We start from the raw sequence: 19,279 nt of genomic DNA, 5'->3' as shown, positions 1-19,279 counted from the left end.
ACTATATTCTCCTATTTGGGAATAAATTTTGTTTGGTTGGGCAGAAGACAGTATCCCACATCAAGACATTGAGAGAACCGATTGAAACATCAGTGATACTATAGCAAAAAATATTCCCCACTTGGAATATATTACATTGTGTAATCAGGAGAAGTGGAGGACATGGAAGATCTTGGACTATTTCATTGGGAGATTTCTTTTTCCTTCTATGCTGAAATGCATTTCCAAAGTTAAGGAGCTTTCTTAGACTTCTAGAGCAGCAAATCTTCCTAGCATGTCAGCCATGTATGCAAGCACTTTGGTGTAGCACCTCTTTGTTCCCAATGCACATTAATAAAAAAGTCTATAAACTTACAGGTGGGCCAGGATAACCATCTCCTTTTGGCCCAAAGGGCCCGGGTGGTCCTGGAAGACCTCGGTCACCCTGGTGAAGGCAGGAAAAACAGATGGGGTGAATGCCAAAACCATTGCTAGCAGGAAATTTTCCACAAAAGTGAAACTTCTTTGGCAAATATACTGTACTTTGATTTTATCTATCTGGTAATGTATTTTACTATCTGAATGATTAGTGTAGGTTATTAATCTTGGACTAAAACTGGGATATTTAATAGCCTGAGGATTTACAGGACCTTTCATTGCTAAGCCACTAATTTGAATTGTTTTCAAGAGCTCTGTCTTGAATGACTTCAGTTGCATTTCCCATAATTTTATCATGCTTATTATTATTCCAGCTTTGGGAGAACAAGCCCAAGTTGACAGACAGCCAAAAGTCTAGCATGGGAACTGAATTACTCAGTAGCTGCTTTATGTAATTCTTATAACTGCAGATAGATAAACTGCTGCAGAGTATTGGGAAACCCCCACAGCTCTGCACATGCTGTGTGTTTGTGTGGTGAGATAAAGGATGTAGGGCAGAGGACAACAATGGTTTGTGTGACCAGTTTTAAAACTGTTGTTTTCTGTCACAAGATTCATGTCTGGTTTTGTTCCTTCAGATCTGTATCTTCCTATAATGCTGCAGAACCTCATTAAAGCTATTGAGTATAACAGGAGCTTCCTATTGGAGATGTACAATTAAGCTCCTTTCGTGGATCCAGATAGCTGGAGTATCTCAAGAAGAAATTTACCAGGGAAACTAAGAGGACTTTAATCCTCTCAGCCATACTGGCTGGTGCAGTGATTTGCTCAGAGTTACAACTGGATGGATGATCATGATTGTGTTTGTCCCTGTAGCTACCAAAATATGGGTATGAATAACAGTAGCAAGCAAAGGCCCATGAAAAATAATTTAAAAAGTGAGACTGTAAGAGGTTTTGCTTTGTACAGCTTAGTGCAGATATGTGTCTGTGAGTGAAGCAACAGCAAAACCACTGATACTGACAAAGACAGCAAAAAGTGAAGAGCATAGTCACAGAATCATGCAGTGCTGCCCAACTGAAAGACCTCTGGGGGCTTAAGGCTGAGGGAGAGAGACTTGCAACTCTTGGCAAAGGACCTGCTTCCTGTTGATGGATGCCTGTGGGATACCCAGAAACAGGACAACATGAAGTGCTCTGAATTAAATGAACTGCACCAGAAAAGTACATGATTCCATCACCATCATTATCTCCCCCGATGAAAAAAAAAATAAAAAGGATCTTGAAAACCATTAACTGGTCAAAAAAGGCTAAAGGTTGTTCCATGTTTCTCATGCTTCTATTACTGTGTTCAGTTCAGTCAAAGAGCAAGGGATAAGGGCTCTACTCAAAAGCACTAAAACATTCACTAGGTTAAAAAAAAAAAAGTCGCAGGGATGTGGTTTATTTTGAGAAGCAAAGGTTTGTATGTCCCAGCTTTCTTGCTGTTCAAACAAAATCCACCTGGAATGAAGAGCAGCTTACAAAAGTTGAATCTAGGCAACCCTGAGGCAGTACTAGAGAAGTGCTAGAGAGAAGTCCTTAGAGATTAGATACTTGTTAACATACTTCTTCCATTATCTAAGGCATTTCTTCTCATATTGCCAGTTTGGCCTATGTACTCACATCTTTTTTGAGTCTGTGGATTTCCCTGTGTCAAAATTAGGAATGAAGCAAAGGAGCCTGCCTGAGAAAAAACAGCTATGCTTTACAGGTAGACTGTTGTAAACACATAAATCATGTGTTCACTTTGTATTCACTCCTCATTAATTAAACCCAGTAATTTTTCTCCTAGTTCTCTGCCACAAAAGCTTATGGCTCTAGGATTCTGGAAGGTTGACTATCCATGGTTTTCTGGCTCTGCAAATTGTTATACTTTGCCATCATTGTCCAACAAACACATTAAGAACTGTAATGAACAAACACTTGGCCATGCTAGGCTATTTGCTGTTGCTTATTGAACTCCTGCCTTATTTCACAGTTCTGCCAGAAATTAGTTTACCAATTTAGGAGCTACCTTTGCCCCAGGAAGCCCAAAACCTGGTTCTCCAATTGGTCCAGCAAGACCAGGTAACCCAATGTCACCCTGCAACGAAGAAAATAGATATTCTAGTTATGTATCTTAATAAACACCAGCCACAGACTGTGGGTTTGGATTTCTGTTATACACATTTATATATATAAAATTAATAGCTAATTTTATTTATTGCCATTGCAAGCATAAACCACCAAAAGCAGAAGAAAGAAAAGTATTTTGATACCCAAGGTTGTCTAAAATAAGAAATTAACATAGGCAGGCCATCTCAGGCTGGCATACAGTTAATACCAGGGTATGGTGGTAACTAGAGTGGATACAGTTCATAACTGTTCATTTTTAGTTGAGCTTATAAGGCTGAAGTTATTTGCACAAATAATAGCATGGCCTACTTCACAGTTTTCACCTCGTGTTTATAAGCATTAGGAGCTGGAGTGTGGGTGTTACCTTTGGTCCAGACACAGCTCTTCCAGGAGGGCCTGGCATTCCAAGACGTCCTGGTGCACCAGGTTCTCCCTGTAGTGAAGGAGAGCAAAACCAATGGATTTTTCTGAAAATGAGCATAAGCCACTTGTAGAGAAAGCATTTATGTAATAATTTGTAACATTGCATTAAAATTCTGTTAGAATTTCTAATATTCTATTCTATGTGGAGTAATATCTAACTACTTGAAGAACTGATAAAAAGGTTGATTCTGATTTCTTAATGGAAATGAGGTTCTTCTCGGTCACTGAACAAATGTATGTTATTAGAAATCCCTTTCTAATGTATTCGAGACTTGGTCCAGCTCATCCAGCACTGCAGACTTCCTGCCCAGCTGTGCAGGTCTACTGAAAACATGTATTTTTCTGTTAGAGTAGATTTTTATAAATAGTTCTTTCAGTTCTTTTTCACCCCTATTTTTCCTCTTCTGGAAGATAGGGGTAAAATTCCTATCTTAAAGAGTGTGTGGAAATACACGCTCTTGTGTATATAGATAGCAAAAGGCTTCATGTGAAAGCGGAAGACAAACTTGGAGTAGCCCTTCTCTCACTTTCAGTGAGTACTGAGTGAATAGCAGCTCCAAATCCGTAAAAGTGTATCAGCCATTATTGAGTGTAAGGGAAAATAAAGTGCCGTCACATATGTTTATGCCATATATCATTTATCTTCCTAAATATCTCATCATAAAAATACCAGTATTAGTGTCCCTTAACTTTTTTCAAGCTGACAGGGAAGCAATATGTTAAATGCAAAATTTATTTAAAAATCCTTCTAGATGTTTTTAGGGATCACAGTGCACCTTGCTAAGAGAAGCCATCGCTGAATTTTATTTTAATTATCTTTTAAGAAGCAATTTAATTCCAGGACAGTTTTTTCCAAGACCTAGAACAAAGCACAGCTTTAGGTGCCTATATTACACGCACATAATGTGGTAATAAACCTACTTTAGCTCCAGCAGGTCCAGGTACTCCTGTTGGTCCTGTTAATCCACGTATTCCTCTCTGACCTTGATCTCCCTACAAAAATAGAGAAGACATATCACATACCAAATAATATTAAGAACATGTTAACTGAAATTAGTTGTAAATATCAGTGAAAGACAGTGAAATTCTGTCTTCTAGCTGGTGCACATAAAATCATAGAATCATAGAATAGTTAGGGTTGTTAGTAAGAAAGTCTTACCTTTTCCCCCTGAATTCCAATCCCTGCAGGACCTTCAGGACCTCTAAGACCAGGTAAACCTGGTTCACCCTTGAACAGAAAAATCAAAGCAGCATTTCAGAATGCTGTATAGACATGGTGCAAGATCAACTCTGTATTCATTTGAATAAGCTCATTAAAATCATAGATCTTTCAGAGTCAGTGGCAAAACTCCCACTGAGGTCAGTGGGCCCAGGATTTTCTTTCCATATTGAGAAGCAACCATTGTAAAACTCTGTGTGGAATGCATGAAGTGGCATGTATGTAATCTTTAAATGTGTGGTGTTTCTGAATTTAGGAAAATACCCTGATTGGAAGGCTATGAAAGGATGCCTCTAGCCATTCTAGTGGTTTCCCTTCTGAGTTGCAGGGCACTTTGTGGATTAAAAAGACCCCAGAACTGTAAGCAAGGTAAAACACATGCCCCTCCTCTTTCCCCCCTCACCCCCCCCCCCCCAAAAAAAAAGAAAGAAAAACTTTTACCTAAAAAAGTATGTTTGAAAGAATTTCTCCCCCTCTTCAAACCCAACCTCCCCCCCCCCCCCCCCCCAGGAAATGTGCTACTTTTCCTCTTGTCCAAGAATACTCTCTTCTAGGTTTGGGTATCCGCACAGGGAGAACAGTAGAAATGCTTGCAGGGAAACAGGTAGGGTGCAGAAAGAGATGAACCAACCTTTTGTCCTGGGGCTCCATCTTCTCCTGGAAGACCAGGCAGACCTGCCAGTCCTGAAGGGCCTGGCTCACCCTGACATCAGTAAAAAGTAAGTCCTTCTATTAAACACAGGCTTGGTACTACTCTTTCTCTGAATTAAGGAAATCTGTCTTTAAAAGTTCACTTAACTGTGTTTGTAGCAAACATTTATGCATATGAACCCAAATATTGCTGGTTTTTAATCAACACAACTCTCATGTCTGGAAAAATCCTATTGTCAGATTGTTTGAACTGTAAATTTTATCCATGCAATTGATATTATTAGCTAATAATGCTCCAGATCATTCTTAAAAAATAATGCCATCATTTCATGAAGCGGCAGCATTTGAAGTAAATACCAGATAGAGCTGACTGTGACATGATGATTGACATTTTGCTGGTGAGTATCAGTGCAAATCTATTAATGGCAGTAGAATTTTTATCTGATTATTTCTCTAAGGTTCAAGCGCTTGATCTGATTTCAGATAAAATAACATCATTTGGTGTCAAATATGTTCACTCAGCATTACCATATTTTGTGAAATTAAAGAAAGAAATTGAAGAGTTTCTTTCCTTTTCCAACCTGTGTCCCAAATCCCTAACGAACAAAAGCAAAACCAGGATAGCCCTGTGTCTTTCCACTATCACAAAAGTACTGTTTACATCCTATCCTGTATGAAAAGGGAAGAAACAGAACGATAACCACTGTTCAGTGCTTTTTTTCACCAGCTCTGGCTATAGCTGAGCTTATGCTGTGAGTTCTGGCAACTGTTCAATATCCTTGATGGCATTCTGGACAGAGTTTTAGCTGAGCTGTATGCAAGTCTGACTTGAGCACCGGCCAGGCAGGTGGAAATTTTCAGTCACTATTTTTGTACAGAACTGGGGTATTTAAAATATTCCTATTTCTGGAGGTTCTTGAAAGTCTGTGGTAAAAATTTTGAAGACTAAGAAGCTAGATTTTTATTTCTAAACCTATTTTTATGTGTCTACAGAAAGGATACTCAGGAAAAACAAACTTCAAATTCAAATAAATAACTAAAAATAATTCCTCTATTAACAATGTACCTTAGAACCAGGTTCTCCAATACCTCTTTCTCCTGGCACTCCAGTCTCTCCTGGCAAACCTTGTTCACCCTGAAGCAGAAATTAGTTTTTAACAGCATTATAATGGAAAAATATAGAAGCATATTCTTGGGTGCTTATATTTAAAGAAATATTAGTCTTTAAATTCTTGAAGATTTTTTTCATTAGTATGATGTGTTAAACAGTTGGGCACAAAGACTGGGAATCAGTAGCACGATTTGAGCTGTCACCATAAAGCTGTTGGTGGTAATGATTAATGCTGTAAATCTCTAATTATATGTCTTTTCCTGCCAAAGTAGCTGGTATTTCAGGAGCAGATCTGACATCCACAGACAATGCAGCCTTCTCTATCTTTTTACCAGTGGTGAGGCAGATCCCAGTACAATCACTCAAAATGTAAAAGGTGATCACTGATGTTGCAAAATACTTTACCTGGCAGGAACCCTTGATGCTTAGACCTCTAGTTCCTATATACTATGCTTTAATTGCCTTCAGTCATTGAAAACTTTCATCATCTCTTCCAGAAAATCACTTTACATCTTCAGTCCAAATACTTCAAGGGTGACATTTTTCATTAACAGATCTGTATTTTGCTAATCAGTCAAGACTAAATTATTCTGTCAGTTTTCTTAACTGCTATATACAGTAAATACACAAAGTCAAGTGTGACAACAGGCAGCAGAAGGAACAAAGTAGGCAGCAGGTCTGTAAGGTATGTATATTACATTTATGGAATGGAAACAGTACAGTGAGGATGAAAGATGATATTGAAATTTTGGTGGTGTTCCGTGTAAAGTGTAACTACTTCTTGGAATTGACTCAATATATCTGCATCTGATATGATGAAACTGCAAATTCAAGGCAGACAACCCTTTCTATGGAAATGTATTGGACAAAGTGCAGTTCATGATCTGGTATGTAGTACCTCAAAGGTTCTGTGGTGAACCAGGCCAAAACCTAACTAGATAGCTATAGCATTGGTTTATCAAGAATTTTCAGTGGAGTAGGATCTGCTCTACAGTTTGATGATATTAATAAAGAAAATAATTTCCTGCAACTATGTCAACACTTAGATTGGTATTCAGCACTTTAACAAGGATAAGGATAGAGGTGGAGCATTTCTTAATCAGGAAATACAATAATAAAAACAACACAGTATCTTTTAGTTCAGAAAACTCCCTAACCTTTGGCCCAGGTAGTCCCTGTCCTGGTAGCCCTCTGGAGCCAGGTGGTCCTTTTGGGCCCTCAACTCCCTGAAAAGATAAGTTAATTATTAAAAATATTATCTGTAATTACATATTTAATGTGAGGTGAGGGGTAAGTGAAAACTGCACCTTCTCTCCTTGAATTCCAATTCCAGGTAATCCAATTGGCCCAGGTAAACCTGGAGGACCAAATTCACCCTGGCAAACAAAGTACAATTGCTTAGTTATGTAAAGATACAGAAACAATCTGGGACAGCTCCTGTGTCAGTATGTGCTGATTTAACTTCCCTTTAATCAGTGAAGTTGGGGATCTGACCTTTTGTCTTTCATATATGCATTTATTCCCTGCTGGTTCAGGGGCAAACAACTGCTAGTCTCTTTATCCCTTTCTAAACCTTAACTTTCCCACAGAATCAGATGCTTTTTGTAACATTTCCTGTTTAATATGAAGAGATGTTAAAATAGGTTGTGAGAGTTCATTGGGCATAAATCTCTCTACAAAATACCTTATTATCCAGGCCCTATTGTAGGGACCTTGCCTCATTACACCTTTTGTTGTAAATTATCAACCGTGTATTATGTAGATTTACTGGCACTTTGTTAACCTCCTGGTGTATTTACTGCTCACCTTTTCACCTTTTATGCTGATGCCTGGAAGTCCACGAGGGCCTTTTGGTCCGTCAAAACCACGTTCTCCCTGCATGAAAAAATAATGAAAAAATAATATGTTGTTTATTGTAGAAATATACATCTGTTTTCTCTGAAGTAACTAGAGACACTGCTCTGTTGTTATGAAAAATGAAATAAGAAACAGAAAATAGCTTCTGAATCTGTTTTCCAGGATACCAAAGAGGTCATCTTTTCAAATGAGCTTGAAACTGCTAATGAAAGAGCTGAACAAGCTTTTTTTTATCTTTCTGCCCACCTCAATTGCTTAAGGTCCTGTCCTGCTTTCCCTCAAATCAATGGCAAAGCCACAACTAATTTAAATGCAAGCAGGGCTGAGTAATGAGACTAACACAAATCTGAATTCTGCTTATTTGTCTAACGGGTTATTCTCACTAAAGTGTGGCAATGAGGATCTGGTTCTCACTAAGAATTTTGTGAGGATAAAGAACAGGCCAAACTGTATTGTTGTCTATTTCTAAATGTCATTGTCTTTCTAAATGTTTATTTACAAAAACAGTACTCTTGGGGGAAATGCAGGCTACTAATAAGGACATAAATATTGTGCTTTCTTGTACTTCTGCTAATAAAACATGTAAAGACAGATGTTAGCTTGTGTAAATTGTCACAGAATCACCCAAGACAATGAAGTGATGTCCCAGACAGGTCTCTTCTTTCTCTAGTAACTAATTCCACCTTTTAACTTTGACTGCAATATATTACGTGGATTTCTGTTCAAAATAACATCCTTTACTTCTGATGCCCTAGAACACCTGCCTTCATTTTCCTTTTTACTGAACTTTGAGCATGTAGTAAAATTGTTCAGAAGAAAGCAACTGTAAAATTTACTTTAGATTAATAAATCACCTGTTTAAAATGTGTTTAAACCAGACAGCTGACATATTTGGCCACTGTAAATAAGACCAGATATACGTATAGACTCTGTTGATACATGCTTGACGCCAGATTAGATTTGGCAGTAAAAAGTAGTACATCTTAATGGAATCAAGAGTTCCAATAATGCTGGCAGACTTCCAATTTGATTATTTTATTCTGCCTATCTATCTCAGTTGCTCAATACTTGTGGCTAGATTATGCAGTCTTCTGTACTTGTTCCCACTGTGCATTGTGTTGCTGCTTATTAGCTGTAGTGTTTCTTCCCACACAAATTGTTATTTCAGTGGCAACGGAATGATCCCTAAATACTTTTTCTTCAAATCATTTTTTGTTTGTTTTCATGCATGAGATCAGCTAAGCAAATACAAACCATCAACAATGAAGTTAGACAAGTCATATAATCATAAAATGCATACTGGATGTTTGAATATTCTGTGTTGCTAGCTGACCAAAGTATTGTGCTAAGCAAAACCATGAAGATTTTTAGTAAAGGGACATCTGGGGCCTGCATCTGTAAAATAATTTTTTATTGTTTTCCTGACAAAAGTTGCCTTGGTGCATGCATAGCTCATATACAAGCTGTGTCACTTTGTTACTGTAACCAATGGTCAAAGTGACAATTTAGCCTGGGAGTTGGTTTTGGTTTTCAGCAGTCAGCAAAAGGGATTAGCACTGTGTCCATCCATGCAGGTGCAACTACTACTGTCACTACTTTCCCTGGATCCGAAAATTAGTAACAGCAGCTTTCTTTTCCCACAAACTGAATTTAGACTTCTGCCAAAATGCATAAATCCGTGGCTGAGGTATTTCAGAAGCTTAGAAGCCTGTTTTCAGTGACAGCAAAGATCTCTAAGGATTTAGAAAACAGCATCAATAAACCCCTAAATTTTTCATCTAGTAATCATTTGTACAATATTTTATTTGAAGTCAGATGCTGGAGGCTGTTTTAAAATTATAGCTGGAATTCTTTTCAGGCTTAGATCTCACAAATCAAGCATCAGGTGAATTAAATATCATCTTTACAGGCACCAATGGCTAGCTGTGTCTAGAAGTCACGTTTGGACCAACTGAATTCTATGAAAATATATTGAGTTAATTGATGCCAAATTTTAATATTAAGTTAGAAGCTACTTTCTCAGATTCCTGTGTTTTCTCTGGACTTGTTTTGGCATGTACTCATTTAATAGTGCTGCTCTGGTCTTAAAACTCTTCAACTGCTGTACCTTTGCTCCTGGAAGCCCTTCTCCTGGTGAACCTCTTTCACCTTGAACACCTTGTGGTCCTTGAGGCCCCTGTTAATGTATGTTTAAAATGGCTTAGAACATGTACTAATCACTCAAATCAAAAGCAGCAAGTTCTATGTCATTGTCAGTTTCAAGTACATATTTAAATGTTAGTGTAGTTATAACTTGTTAAAAATAATACAGTAATACGATATTCAAAGCGAATAAATGATGAGTATTCTGGCCTGCAGCAATAACAAGGCAGACAGTTTTACTTTTCTAGTTACTTATGAATCACAGGTTACGTAGCTGAAGTTCCTATTGCTTATACTTTCTAAATCTTCACTCCCTAAACTTTAGTTTGGTTCACAAATTGTTACCAATTGTTATTAACACTACCAGTACAACCATAAGAGACAGGGAGAACCAGATTAAAGACCATAGACAGCAGTACTGAAGAAGAGGTAGCTGTAGAGAAATCTGACTATAACTGGTGAAGGGAATAGTAACATGACTTTCTCTCTTTTAAAGCAGACCTCATAGGAGCACAAGGAGAAAATAAGGCAACTAAAACTTTTCACTAAATGGAAGTCCAAAACCTGTGCATATTGAGCCTGCTCCACAGTGTGTTCCCGCATCTTTATTTTTCCCTCTGGCTTATTCCTTGAGATTACACACACACACCACAGAATGACAGTAGATTTGGCTCTGCATAAATATGCTTCTGTGTCTTTAGCAGAGAGCTTCAGAATTATGCCTGGTTTGATTGTCACCACTGGCCTTATTAGTAATTCTCTGTTCTGTGGGCTCTTCAACGAGAACTCTGTCCTCTCCAGAGGTGTATTTTCAATCAGGCATGAGTTCAGTTTCCAAACTGTCTTTCTCTTTTTCCTGGGAGCACCTCTTTTGAAATCATTATTACCTTTCCTTGCCTTATGAAAAAACTGCACAAAATTTCCCCCTTGTGGTTGCACTAGAGGTCTTTCAACCAAAAATGAGTTTGAGTCAGCTGAATTGTAAACAGCTCAGTAAAAGATGCTGTCTGACACTTTGGAAAAAAAGCAACCTTAAAATTGGTGTAATTGTTTTCTGAATTACCTCAAAGAGGTTTAGCTTACAGCCACCAGGAGGAGGAAGGGAAGGAAAAGAAGGAAGAGACTTCAGGGCCAAAACTACTATAGAGTCTGAAAGTATATATATTTATATATATATTTTAATTTCTCTCACTGTTATTTCTGTGAAGGCAATACTGGTCAAATTGTTACCTTTGACCACCTATGCAATCTGAATATCTTCAAGAAGGACGTTTAGGTTTGACTGTTTCTAATGTTACAGTGGTTGAAATGGAGTCTCTCCCTCAAAACCATGCTGATGTGAATGTTCTAATGATACTGAAAAGCAGTCAACTTTGAAGTTACCACATGCAGATTTGAATCTATTGGGAACAGATTTGTTTAAATATGTACGTGGTTTTGCATAAGGTGGTATTTTTCTTAGCTGTTTCAGAGATTAAGATAATTAGAAAAGTTAAGGAACTGGAAACGTTCCCAGTTTATTGAGGGAAATGAAAGTCAGACAATGTAAAACGTATGGGAGCGAGAACTAGTGGAAGAAAGAAGAGATGGTATTATTTAACACACATATATCCTTTTTAACAGAGAAGCACTAAGAATTTTTCCTTTCTGTCATGCTTCCCTCACACCAAATGAAAAATAGACATACCATAAGTCCTGGCTCACCAGCTCCGGGTGGGCCAACAGGGCCTGGTCTTCCTGTCAAACCGGTGTCACCCTTCCAACAAAGATGTGTTTTGAAAATGACTGATTTAGGTATTTTTATGTGCATAGCATATAACAACTCATCGGGCATTCTGTGCTTGAAATAATTGATGTAGGAGAATACAGGAATGGCAGAGAAAATCTGAGTGTCCTCACAGCCATAAAGCATACAAGGCCCAACAGACACTGAACTGGTGCAGTTTTACAGCATTAGGATACAGCCTCAATTCTGCATTGAGAGAAGACAATGTTGAATCTAAATGGCTAATTATTCCCATCATATTCCTAGTATGTCATGTATCACTTACTGTCCATTTCCAAGGAGTTAGTATTTTTATCATAGTGCTTTTCTCCTTATGCCAGTCATCCAAACCAACAAGCCTATTTTTCACAGGATAATTTCTGTTTCAGACTGTGCATGCATTTTACTCAGGCATACACTGCTTGGCTTAGTTATGCCAAGCATACGAACTACTGTAAAAAGTCCTTTGAAGTACGTACTTAAAATGAACTTTCCACCCTCCTCCCCCCAAGAAGTTTTGATCAACATACAAAATACCTTCCCAGTACCACAAAACCAGCATTTGGAGGCTCAAATTTTCTCATCACCAGCAAGTATAGTCTCTCAGCTGTTTTGGTTTTCATTCTTACCTTACAGTACATGTAATATAGAAGGTGAGAGATGCTTGTACCTTTGGGCCTGGCAGTCCTATTCCAGTCTCTCCAGGCAAGCCAGGTGGCCCAGGGAGACCTCTTTCACCCTTTTCAGAGAATGAAAAAATAAACAGTTCTGTTTATAACATTTATGTTTAACATTTCCATGTCTATGGAAATCAGTTTAACTCAGGTTGTAAGTTCATTTTTTGTGTATCCTGACTTTCAAGGTATACATATACTCTTTGTATTCTACAAGGTTCTAAGAAAGGTTTTCTTATGATTTGCTAGCAATGTCACATTAAACTGCATTCCCTACAAGAAGGGTATGGGGTACAAGGATAAAAGCATTATTGTTGTGAGGCTATACTAATACTATTAATACCTTTTAACATTAAGAAAGGAGAAATAATGCAGTTCTTGCCTTCGATCCTTGCAGACCTTCAGGCCCTTGGTCTCCAGACTGTCCTTGTGGACCCTATTAAAACAAAAGGCATTTAATGAGATTTTTTCAAGCTTTTAGAACATGGCAGCTTGAAAAACAATTTCTAATTTGATGTAGTCTGCATGAAAATATGAGTTACAAATATTTCAAAACTGAAGCTTTCCATTCTGATGCACATATAGACTAAGTTACTCAGCTAACTTGGAGCTGGGTCTGGTAACTGGGGGAGAGAAATTTTCTCTCTCTTCATTTGAATGCAATTGAAGGTAATCTATAGTCAAGATTTACCGAAACATCCCAATGCTTGGGCCTTCAGTCCAAGAGTACTGGGATGAAAAAATACTAGTGTTCCCATATACTTCTGTGAGATAAAGAAATAGTTAAGACACTAAATGGGAAACGAGCAATTTTGGTTTTTATGGAACTGCATTTGCTGTGGGGTTTGAGACTGAATGAATTATAAGGATGATTTACTGGTCTAGACTGCTCCTCCAAATTCTTCTTAATTTTGCTGTTTAAGAAGATTAATTTTGGATGCCTTAATTCAGTGACTCAAAGATTCTATGATGGTTGTGGTATGGTACTATTTCATACCTTTGAATCCCAGGGAACCAGGTATTGTTTGATTTATAGTTTCCTTTCTTTTTTTACCTGTAGCCCTCTTGCTCCTCTGGGGCCTACTGGACCTTCCGGACCCTGAAAGGCAAGTGGAAAAAGGGATACCTTTATGTACATTTTGATTTGGTCAAAACCACTTTTAGAGAACTTTTTACTAAAGTATCTTACTTAGATATCTTTACATTAAAGTAAAAAGTAAAATCAAGAGAAGGTCAGCAACCAGCAAGTGTTGGATAAATAGTTTTAAAATTGAATGTGGTAATCAGAATGCAGAGTAAGAATAAACAGTTAATTATCAAGGACCAGTAATACAGGATTAAACTTATTTGTTTCATTTAAAATATTCACAGCAATTACACACCAAATCTTGAAGACTGGTGTTAGAAACCTTGATTTCACTTTCACCTCTCATTTCCTTTGCTTACTGCTTGAAGTCTTCTGCCTCTGTTAAAGTCAAGCAGAGTTTTAGCACTGTTATACACTGGCTTAGGTTTGGGCCCTAAGAGGAATCACATGAAAATATAGAAGGAGCTGAGAAAGTTACTGAAAATGGTATCCTGGCTTACTTTATTTTTCTTAAACTGTCAGATGTTAATTTCCCTCAGCCTTGGAATTAATATCTGTCTTAAATCTATCACCATGGTTGTTACTGAGGAAACTCGTTTTTCTGTGTTTGTGTTTCCTGAAGGTGTAACAACCTTTTGGCTACTTACTCTGTCTCCTTTTATCCCTGGGATTCCACATTCACCTCTTTCACCCTGGAAAGGAACAGGAATATTTATGACGTATATTGAGCATATCACCCTTATTCTTTGGGTGCTTTAGTTGGACACCTAAATGATCTTCTGTTCAGAACATATTATAGCATTTGTGCAGTAAGTTCATTTTGGAAGGAACACATCTTTAATTAGAGTTTGTGCAATAGCTGGTAAGATGATGTTATTGTTCGTTACTGGTATTTATAACAAATACAGCACTATACATAATAAATAGTAATAACATCAAATATCTGTGTGTAAGCAGAAGTTCTGACTAAGAGTATGTCGTGGTTTAAACCCAGTCAGGTAATTCGTTCGCTCACTTCCCCCCCCCTTTCTTGCCCTCCCCCTGCTCTCGGAGGGATGGAGAGGAGAATTGAGAAGAATGCAACTCCCACGGGTTGAGATAAGAACAGTTTAGTAACTAAGGTATAACACAAATCACTACTGCTACCACCAATGATAATAATGATAAAGGAAATAACAAGGGAGAGAATACAACACCTCAGCACCAGCCGACCGATAACTCGCCCCCCAAGCCCAACCAAGCACCGACCGATACCTCCTCCGACCCTGCAGTCTCCCAGCCCTTCCGGGTAACTCCCAGTTACATCCCGGGCATGACGTGCTGTGGTATGGAATAGCTCTTTGGTCAGTTTGGGTCAGGTGTCCTGTCTCTGCTTCCTCCTGGCTTCCCCTCCCCCCTGGCAGAGCATGAGGCTCACAAAGTCCTTGGCCAAACCAAAACATCATTGTTATCAGCTCTGTTCCCGAGCTGAAAGTCAAAACACTGCACTACACCAGCTACCAAGGAGGAGAAACATGACTGCTACTGCTGAACCCAGGACAGAGTAGTACCTTCTCTCCTTTATATCCAGATTTCCCCTGGGAAAATAAAAAAAAAAGCAAAGCAGGTTGTGAGGATATATAACCCAAATGTAAGCATGTGAGTATTTGCACTACTAACATTCTACTGTCTAGAAGCCTTTAACGTACTGAAAATGATCTCTGATAAACATAGTAATATGACTCTAAATACTGCAGCTACTAGTCATGATAGATGTGTTTTATGTGTGAACAATCTTAGTCAGGGGTTTTGATCATGTAAAAACAGATCAACTAGAGTTCATATTTCCTTCTTAGTGAGGAACATGCTCACATAAGAAAGCAAGAAAAATTAAAAAGGATGTAGTGAATAGATAAGAAAATAAAAAATAGGGTGATTCATGTGTGAATGAATTCAGAGTTAAGCACTAAGTGGCTGGTCCTACAGTTACTACAGTCCTACAGTTACTTCCTTAAATGTATTTTTTCAATTCTTTTCATTGCCATGACACACTGGATTCTTTATTTGCCAAATGAAAAATTTAAACTGACCCAAAAAGATGCAGGCAGAGTGTCCATTTCTGTAATGTTCTTAGATTATTATTAATGTTCTTAGATTATTATATCACAGCTTTTCACACTTTTTAGGAGCCACTATGCATTATTAGAGAGCATTTTCTAGATCACTCTTATAAGAAGGAATTATTTCTTTTCTTTAAGCAATGATAATGTTTTCCTGTCTAGTGTTAATGAATCATTAGCTGGTAAACCATAATGAATTCTAATCTTTTTTAAAAAAGGTGTTTTGCCTTGAAGGAACACTAACTGCTCATGGGAGAAGAAGGTAAAAAATCTTCTTTTACCTCTATTCCATCTCGTCCTGGAATTCCATTGAGACCTGGCTCCCCCTATGAATAATCCAACATCAAGATCAGTGAAATAAGTATAAGATTGTATTGTCCTGATTAACTGAGTAGATACCTCATTGCAGTACAGGCAGCATACCAGCTCCCTCTTTTTACCGTTTGATGATTTTACACATTATATATAAGCTTTTAATTTGTAAAGAATCTTAGTCTTTACTATAGCAAAAGGGTGTAGGTGATGTTCAAAACACTCACAGGTGGAAAGTACATGGGCACTATTAGGATAGTCTTTTCATATTAATGAAGTACCAACTCTTTCTCCTAAACCTGAAAAATCACATTACCTTTGTTCCTTTCAGGCCTGGAGCTCCATCATCACCAGTGCGACCCTTTTTACCCTGAAAACAATGAAATAAAAGTAACAAAATTCTGATACGTTAGCCAACTAATTTTGTTTTACAATATATACACTTTTTTTTTTTATATTTAGGTTATTTGCTTTAGCCTCTTGCTCTCACTCTTGTAAGAGAGCTTTTTGAGAGCTTCTCAGATATTAATGTTTGATTTGGGCCTAGTTAGATCCACCTGGTCTGGTTGTCTCATTGTGAATAACAGGTGAATTACTGTTCCATACAGGAAAGTTGCTCCTTCCTGCCTTTTGAACTGCTGTGGCTAAAAGGAGAGGCTCAGCTCAGCATATCACACTGCTATTTTCAGGAGCATCTGATGACATTCTCAGGTCTCTCTGTGGATTTCCTATTGGTGTAGCACTTCTATGCAATGTAACTAGCATTGAACATTCAACTTTTGATGTCTCAGGATTTGGGTTCAAATAATTTCCTAAAAAAAGAATACAATAATCAAATAAATTTTGATTTACAATGTTTATCAGTTATTTGAGAAATGACAGCTACTTACAGCAGGACCAGGAAGGCCTCTTTCCCCCTTCTCACAGTTACATGTGGCAGCCTGGGGACACTTTGAATGAAAATAGTCCAAATCAGCACATTTTAATAGAAAGGATAGAAAACACATGAACATTGCTTTTAAGTTACTGTATGTAATGACATGGTTATATTTACATATTTTACAGAAATCTTTCAACTGTCAGTTTACCACTCATGAGGAACGTGGTCTCCTACACGCCATCCAAAAATCCGTATCATTCCTAGTCTTGAAATTTCAGTCATGTTGGTAATGGCTTTACCTCCAAATTATTCACAAGGTTAATTTATTGGTGTGCTGTGTCTATGGCTATAGATTTGGTTTGACTACTAGTCACTGTAGAGATAGCCAAGACAATGGGGTAAGAGAACATCTTACATCCTTGTTCCACTTCGCTATATGTAGGATAGATCACAGTTTAGCTCTAGCTTGATCTATAAACAAAACATGTTAGGGCTGTATAGTTTTATCTAGTTAATGCAATTAATTCATTGTAACAGTTTATAATTGTTCTTTTTCTTCTGCCATCTCTACTGTCATGTGTCTCAGACATCATTATGGTATGTAGGATCTTTTTGAAACTTTAAAACCATTACAGAATACAGAATTATTACAGATGCTGGGGTAATTTTTGGAGGAGGAATAAGCAATGTTGTTTCTAGTTTTGGTTTTATTATTTATTAAACTTCCACTAGATGTCTTGAAGGGTTTAAATATCATTCTTACTTGAATATCACAATTAGTAACAATTTGTTTTGCAATGACAGCACTGAATGTCTTGCTACTTCAGCATTTGTTCTGACAAAAATCAACATGCCAGTGGAAATGAATAAAAAATAAAATGCTTTAAGTTTTGCAAACACTCAGAATATTTACCAGATTCTTTGAGCTGCTCATCAGAACAGTCTTTGTCCGAGATAACTGTACCTGAAGTAGGACTAACATCTTTAAAAGGAAAATTAACTTTAAAGTTAATCTTTTATCCCAAAATGGCAGCTAGACCTATCAGTGGCTGCAGGCAGGGTGACACAGTGTGGACAAACTGGAAAAGTGCAATGGTTGAGATTTTTCGAGTTTCTTCCTTTTTTAAAACTCTGTTAGGAAGAGCATTATGGGCCAGACCTGCACCACATTCAGCTCTGTGTCATGTTTTCTTATCCACTGAGTCTGTTGGATGATGTGCCAAGACATATCAGCAAATTATTGCTAACCTGAATGCTCACTCATTGTTCTTTTTCAACTTTGAAAATTAGGAGGGAAAGTAAATGACATTAGGGTAGGAAATCAAAGCTCTGTCCTGTAAATGCAAAAGCATGTTTTACTTGAAGGCAATCGCATTAGACTCAATATTTCACCAAGTTCCTGAACTATCAGTTTTCCTGAATTATATTTCCGTATAATTGTAAATGTCTGTATTAAGCAGTAGATCTGTACAGGAAAAAAACCAAACAAAACAACTTACCTCTTCCTCAGAGAGATCTTTCTGTAAAGACAGATATTCAAAGCAACATTAGAAACTTAAAGTCATAATCCAGCTCTACAGAAAGGACACTAAAAGATTGTAAAATAAATTGCTTCAGCAACTAGTTAATTAAACAACATATTAACTAACATTAATTAAGTTTCGATTTCTGAGAAACATTCTAGCAATCTCTCCATCCTAGAAAATAATTAAAAGCATTAAATTCCTATTATAGATTGTTGACTGCACAAATCACTGACTCCCCTTGTCCAGCCATTCTCATTTGCTAAAACTACAATGGTGAACAGACCTAAGCCAACATAGTACCTGTGGCAGGTACATGGGAACCCAGAAACTACATTGTTTCCAAAGTCCTGAATAGCAGCAGCTCTCTAGTAGAAGTAAATGATACACACTCTACACTTGCAAAAATCAGAAGCTCTTCTAAGCATACTATCAGGCAAACACACAAAATGAGAACCTTAGAAAAGCTTTGGCTTTAACAGTGATTGTATAAAGTTATCATTGAATTAGCTGTTAGTTTTTAGATCTCTACAGCTGAAACACCCACATAGAATGCATTCCCCCCACTTCATACAACTGATGTAGTCTCTTGAGAGGACATAAACATGTTGATGAGCAGCAACACAATGCAAATCTCTAGAAGTCACATGTATACACATATATTATGCCAAAACCATTATTTAAATCAGACAGCACCCATATTCTCAAAAGCAAGAACTTGTAACGGCCTGTTTCGAACAGGTAAAATAAAGGGTGTTTAGACACTCGCGAGGTGGTTGCTGTCATACAGAAAGCAATGGTAATACTAGAGAAGAAGGGAAGGGTGATATGCAGGAAAACCAATGCAACAGTTCTGCAGAGTGGCAGACTGCTGCAGTGCAGGGCAAACAGGAAGACCAGCTTGTGTACATGCTCAAGATCTGTATGAGCCTGTATGATACTTATGTGTCAGTTTCACTGCAGAAGTCTCCAGATAAAGGAGTCTCCTGGTATTTTATATTTCTGTGAATGCTCAGATTAGGA

At 37.6% G+C, this 19,279-nt stretch overlaps 1 protein-coding gene and 1 long non-coding RNA gene across 2 annotated transcripts in view; one reads left to right on the top strand and one right to left on the bottom strand.

Annotated features, from left to right (window-relative positions):
* The window catches only part of LOC130607032 (collagen alpha-1(XXVIII) chain-like), a 33,072-nt gene that overhangs the window by 10,532 nt on the left and 3,261 nt on the right, over positions 1-19,279 (bottom strand). Inside the window, exons 4-24 of the mRNA XM_057423770.1 lie at positions 18,233-18,253; positions 16,744-16,803; positions 16,170-16,223; positions 15,823-15,867; positions 14,993-15,019; positions 14,090-14,134; positions 13,410-13,454; positions 12,738-12,791; positions 12,352-12,420; positions 11,604-11,672; positions 9,882-9,950; positions 7,724-7,792; positions 7,225-7,293; positions 7,075-7,143; positions 5,873-5,941; positions 4,787-4,858; positions 4,096-4,164; positions 3,858-3,929; positions 2,878-2,946; positions 2,413-2,481; positions 356-424 (exon numbers count right to left, since the gene is read on the bottom strand). Coding sequence (XP_057279753.1) covers positions 356-424; positions 2,413-2,481; positions 2,878-2,946; positions 3,858-3,929; positions 4,096-4,164; positions 4,787-4,858; positions 5,873-5,941; positions 7,075-7,143; positions 7,225-7,293; positions 7,724-7,792; positions 9,882-9,950; positions 11,604-11,672; positions 12,352-12,420; positions 12,738-12,791; positions 13,410-13,454; positions 14,090-14,134; positions 14,993-15,019; positions 15,823-15,867; positions 16,170-16,223; positions 16,744-16,803; positions 18,233-18,253 — 1,254 coding nt within the window. The remainder of the gene's footprint in view (positions 1-355; positions 425-2,412; positions 2,482-2,877; positions 2,947-3,857; positions 3,930-4,095; positions 4,165-4,786; positions 4,859-5,872; positions 5,942-7,074; positions 7,144-7,224; positions 7,294-7,723; positions 7,793-9,881; positions 9,951-11,603; positions 11,673-12,351; positions 12,421-12,737; positions 12,792-13,409; positions 13,455-14,089; positions 14,135-14,992; positions 15,020-15,822; positions 15,868-16,169; positions 16,224-16,743; positions 16,804-18,232; positions 18,254-19,279) is intronic.
* LOC130607033 (uncharacterized) lies at positions 15,011-16,255 on the top strand. Its single transcript, XR_008974139.1, has 2 exons — positions 15,011-15,080; positions 15,760-16,255. It is a non-coding gene; the product is annotated as an uncharacterized LOC130607033 (long non-coding RNA).

Source organism: Pezoporus wallicus, unplaced genomic scaffold (assembly GCF_028554395.1).
Source record: "Pezoporus wallicus isolate ANWC-B61680 ecotype Strahan unplaced genomic scaffold, APGP_CSIRO_Pwel_v1 contig_1181, whole genome shotgun sequence".
In the NCBI taxonomy this organism is placed as follows: Eukaryota; Metazoa; Chordata; class Aves; order Psittaciformes; family Psittacidae; genus Pezoporus; species Pezoporus wallicus.
This window is presented reverse-complemented; position numbering and strand designations above follow the sequence as displayed.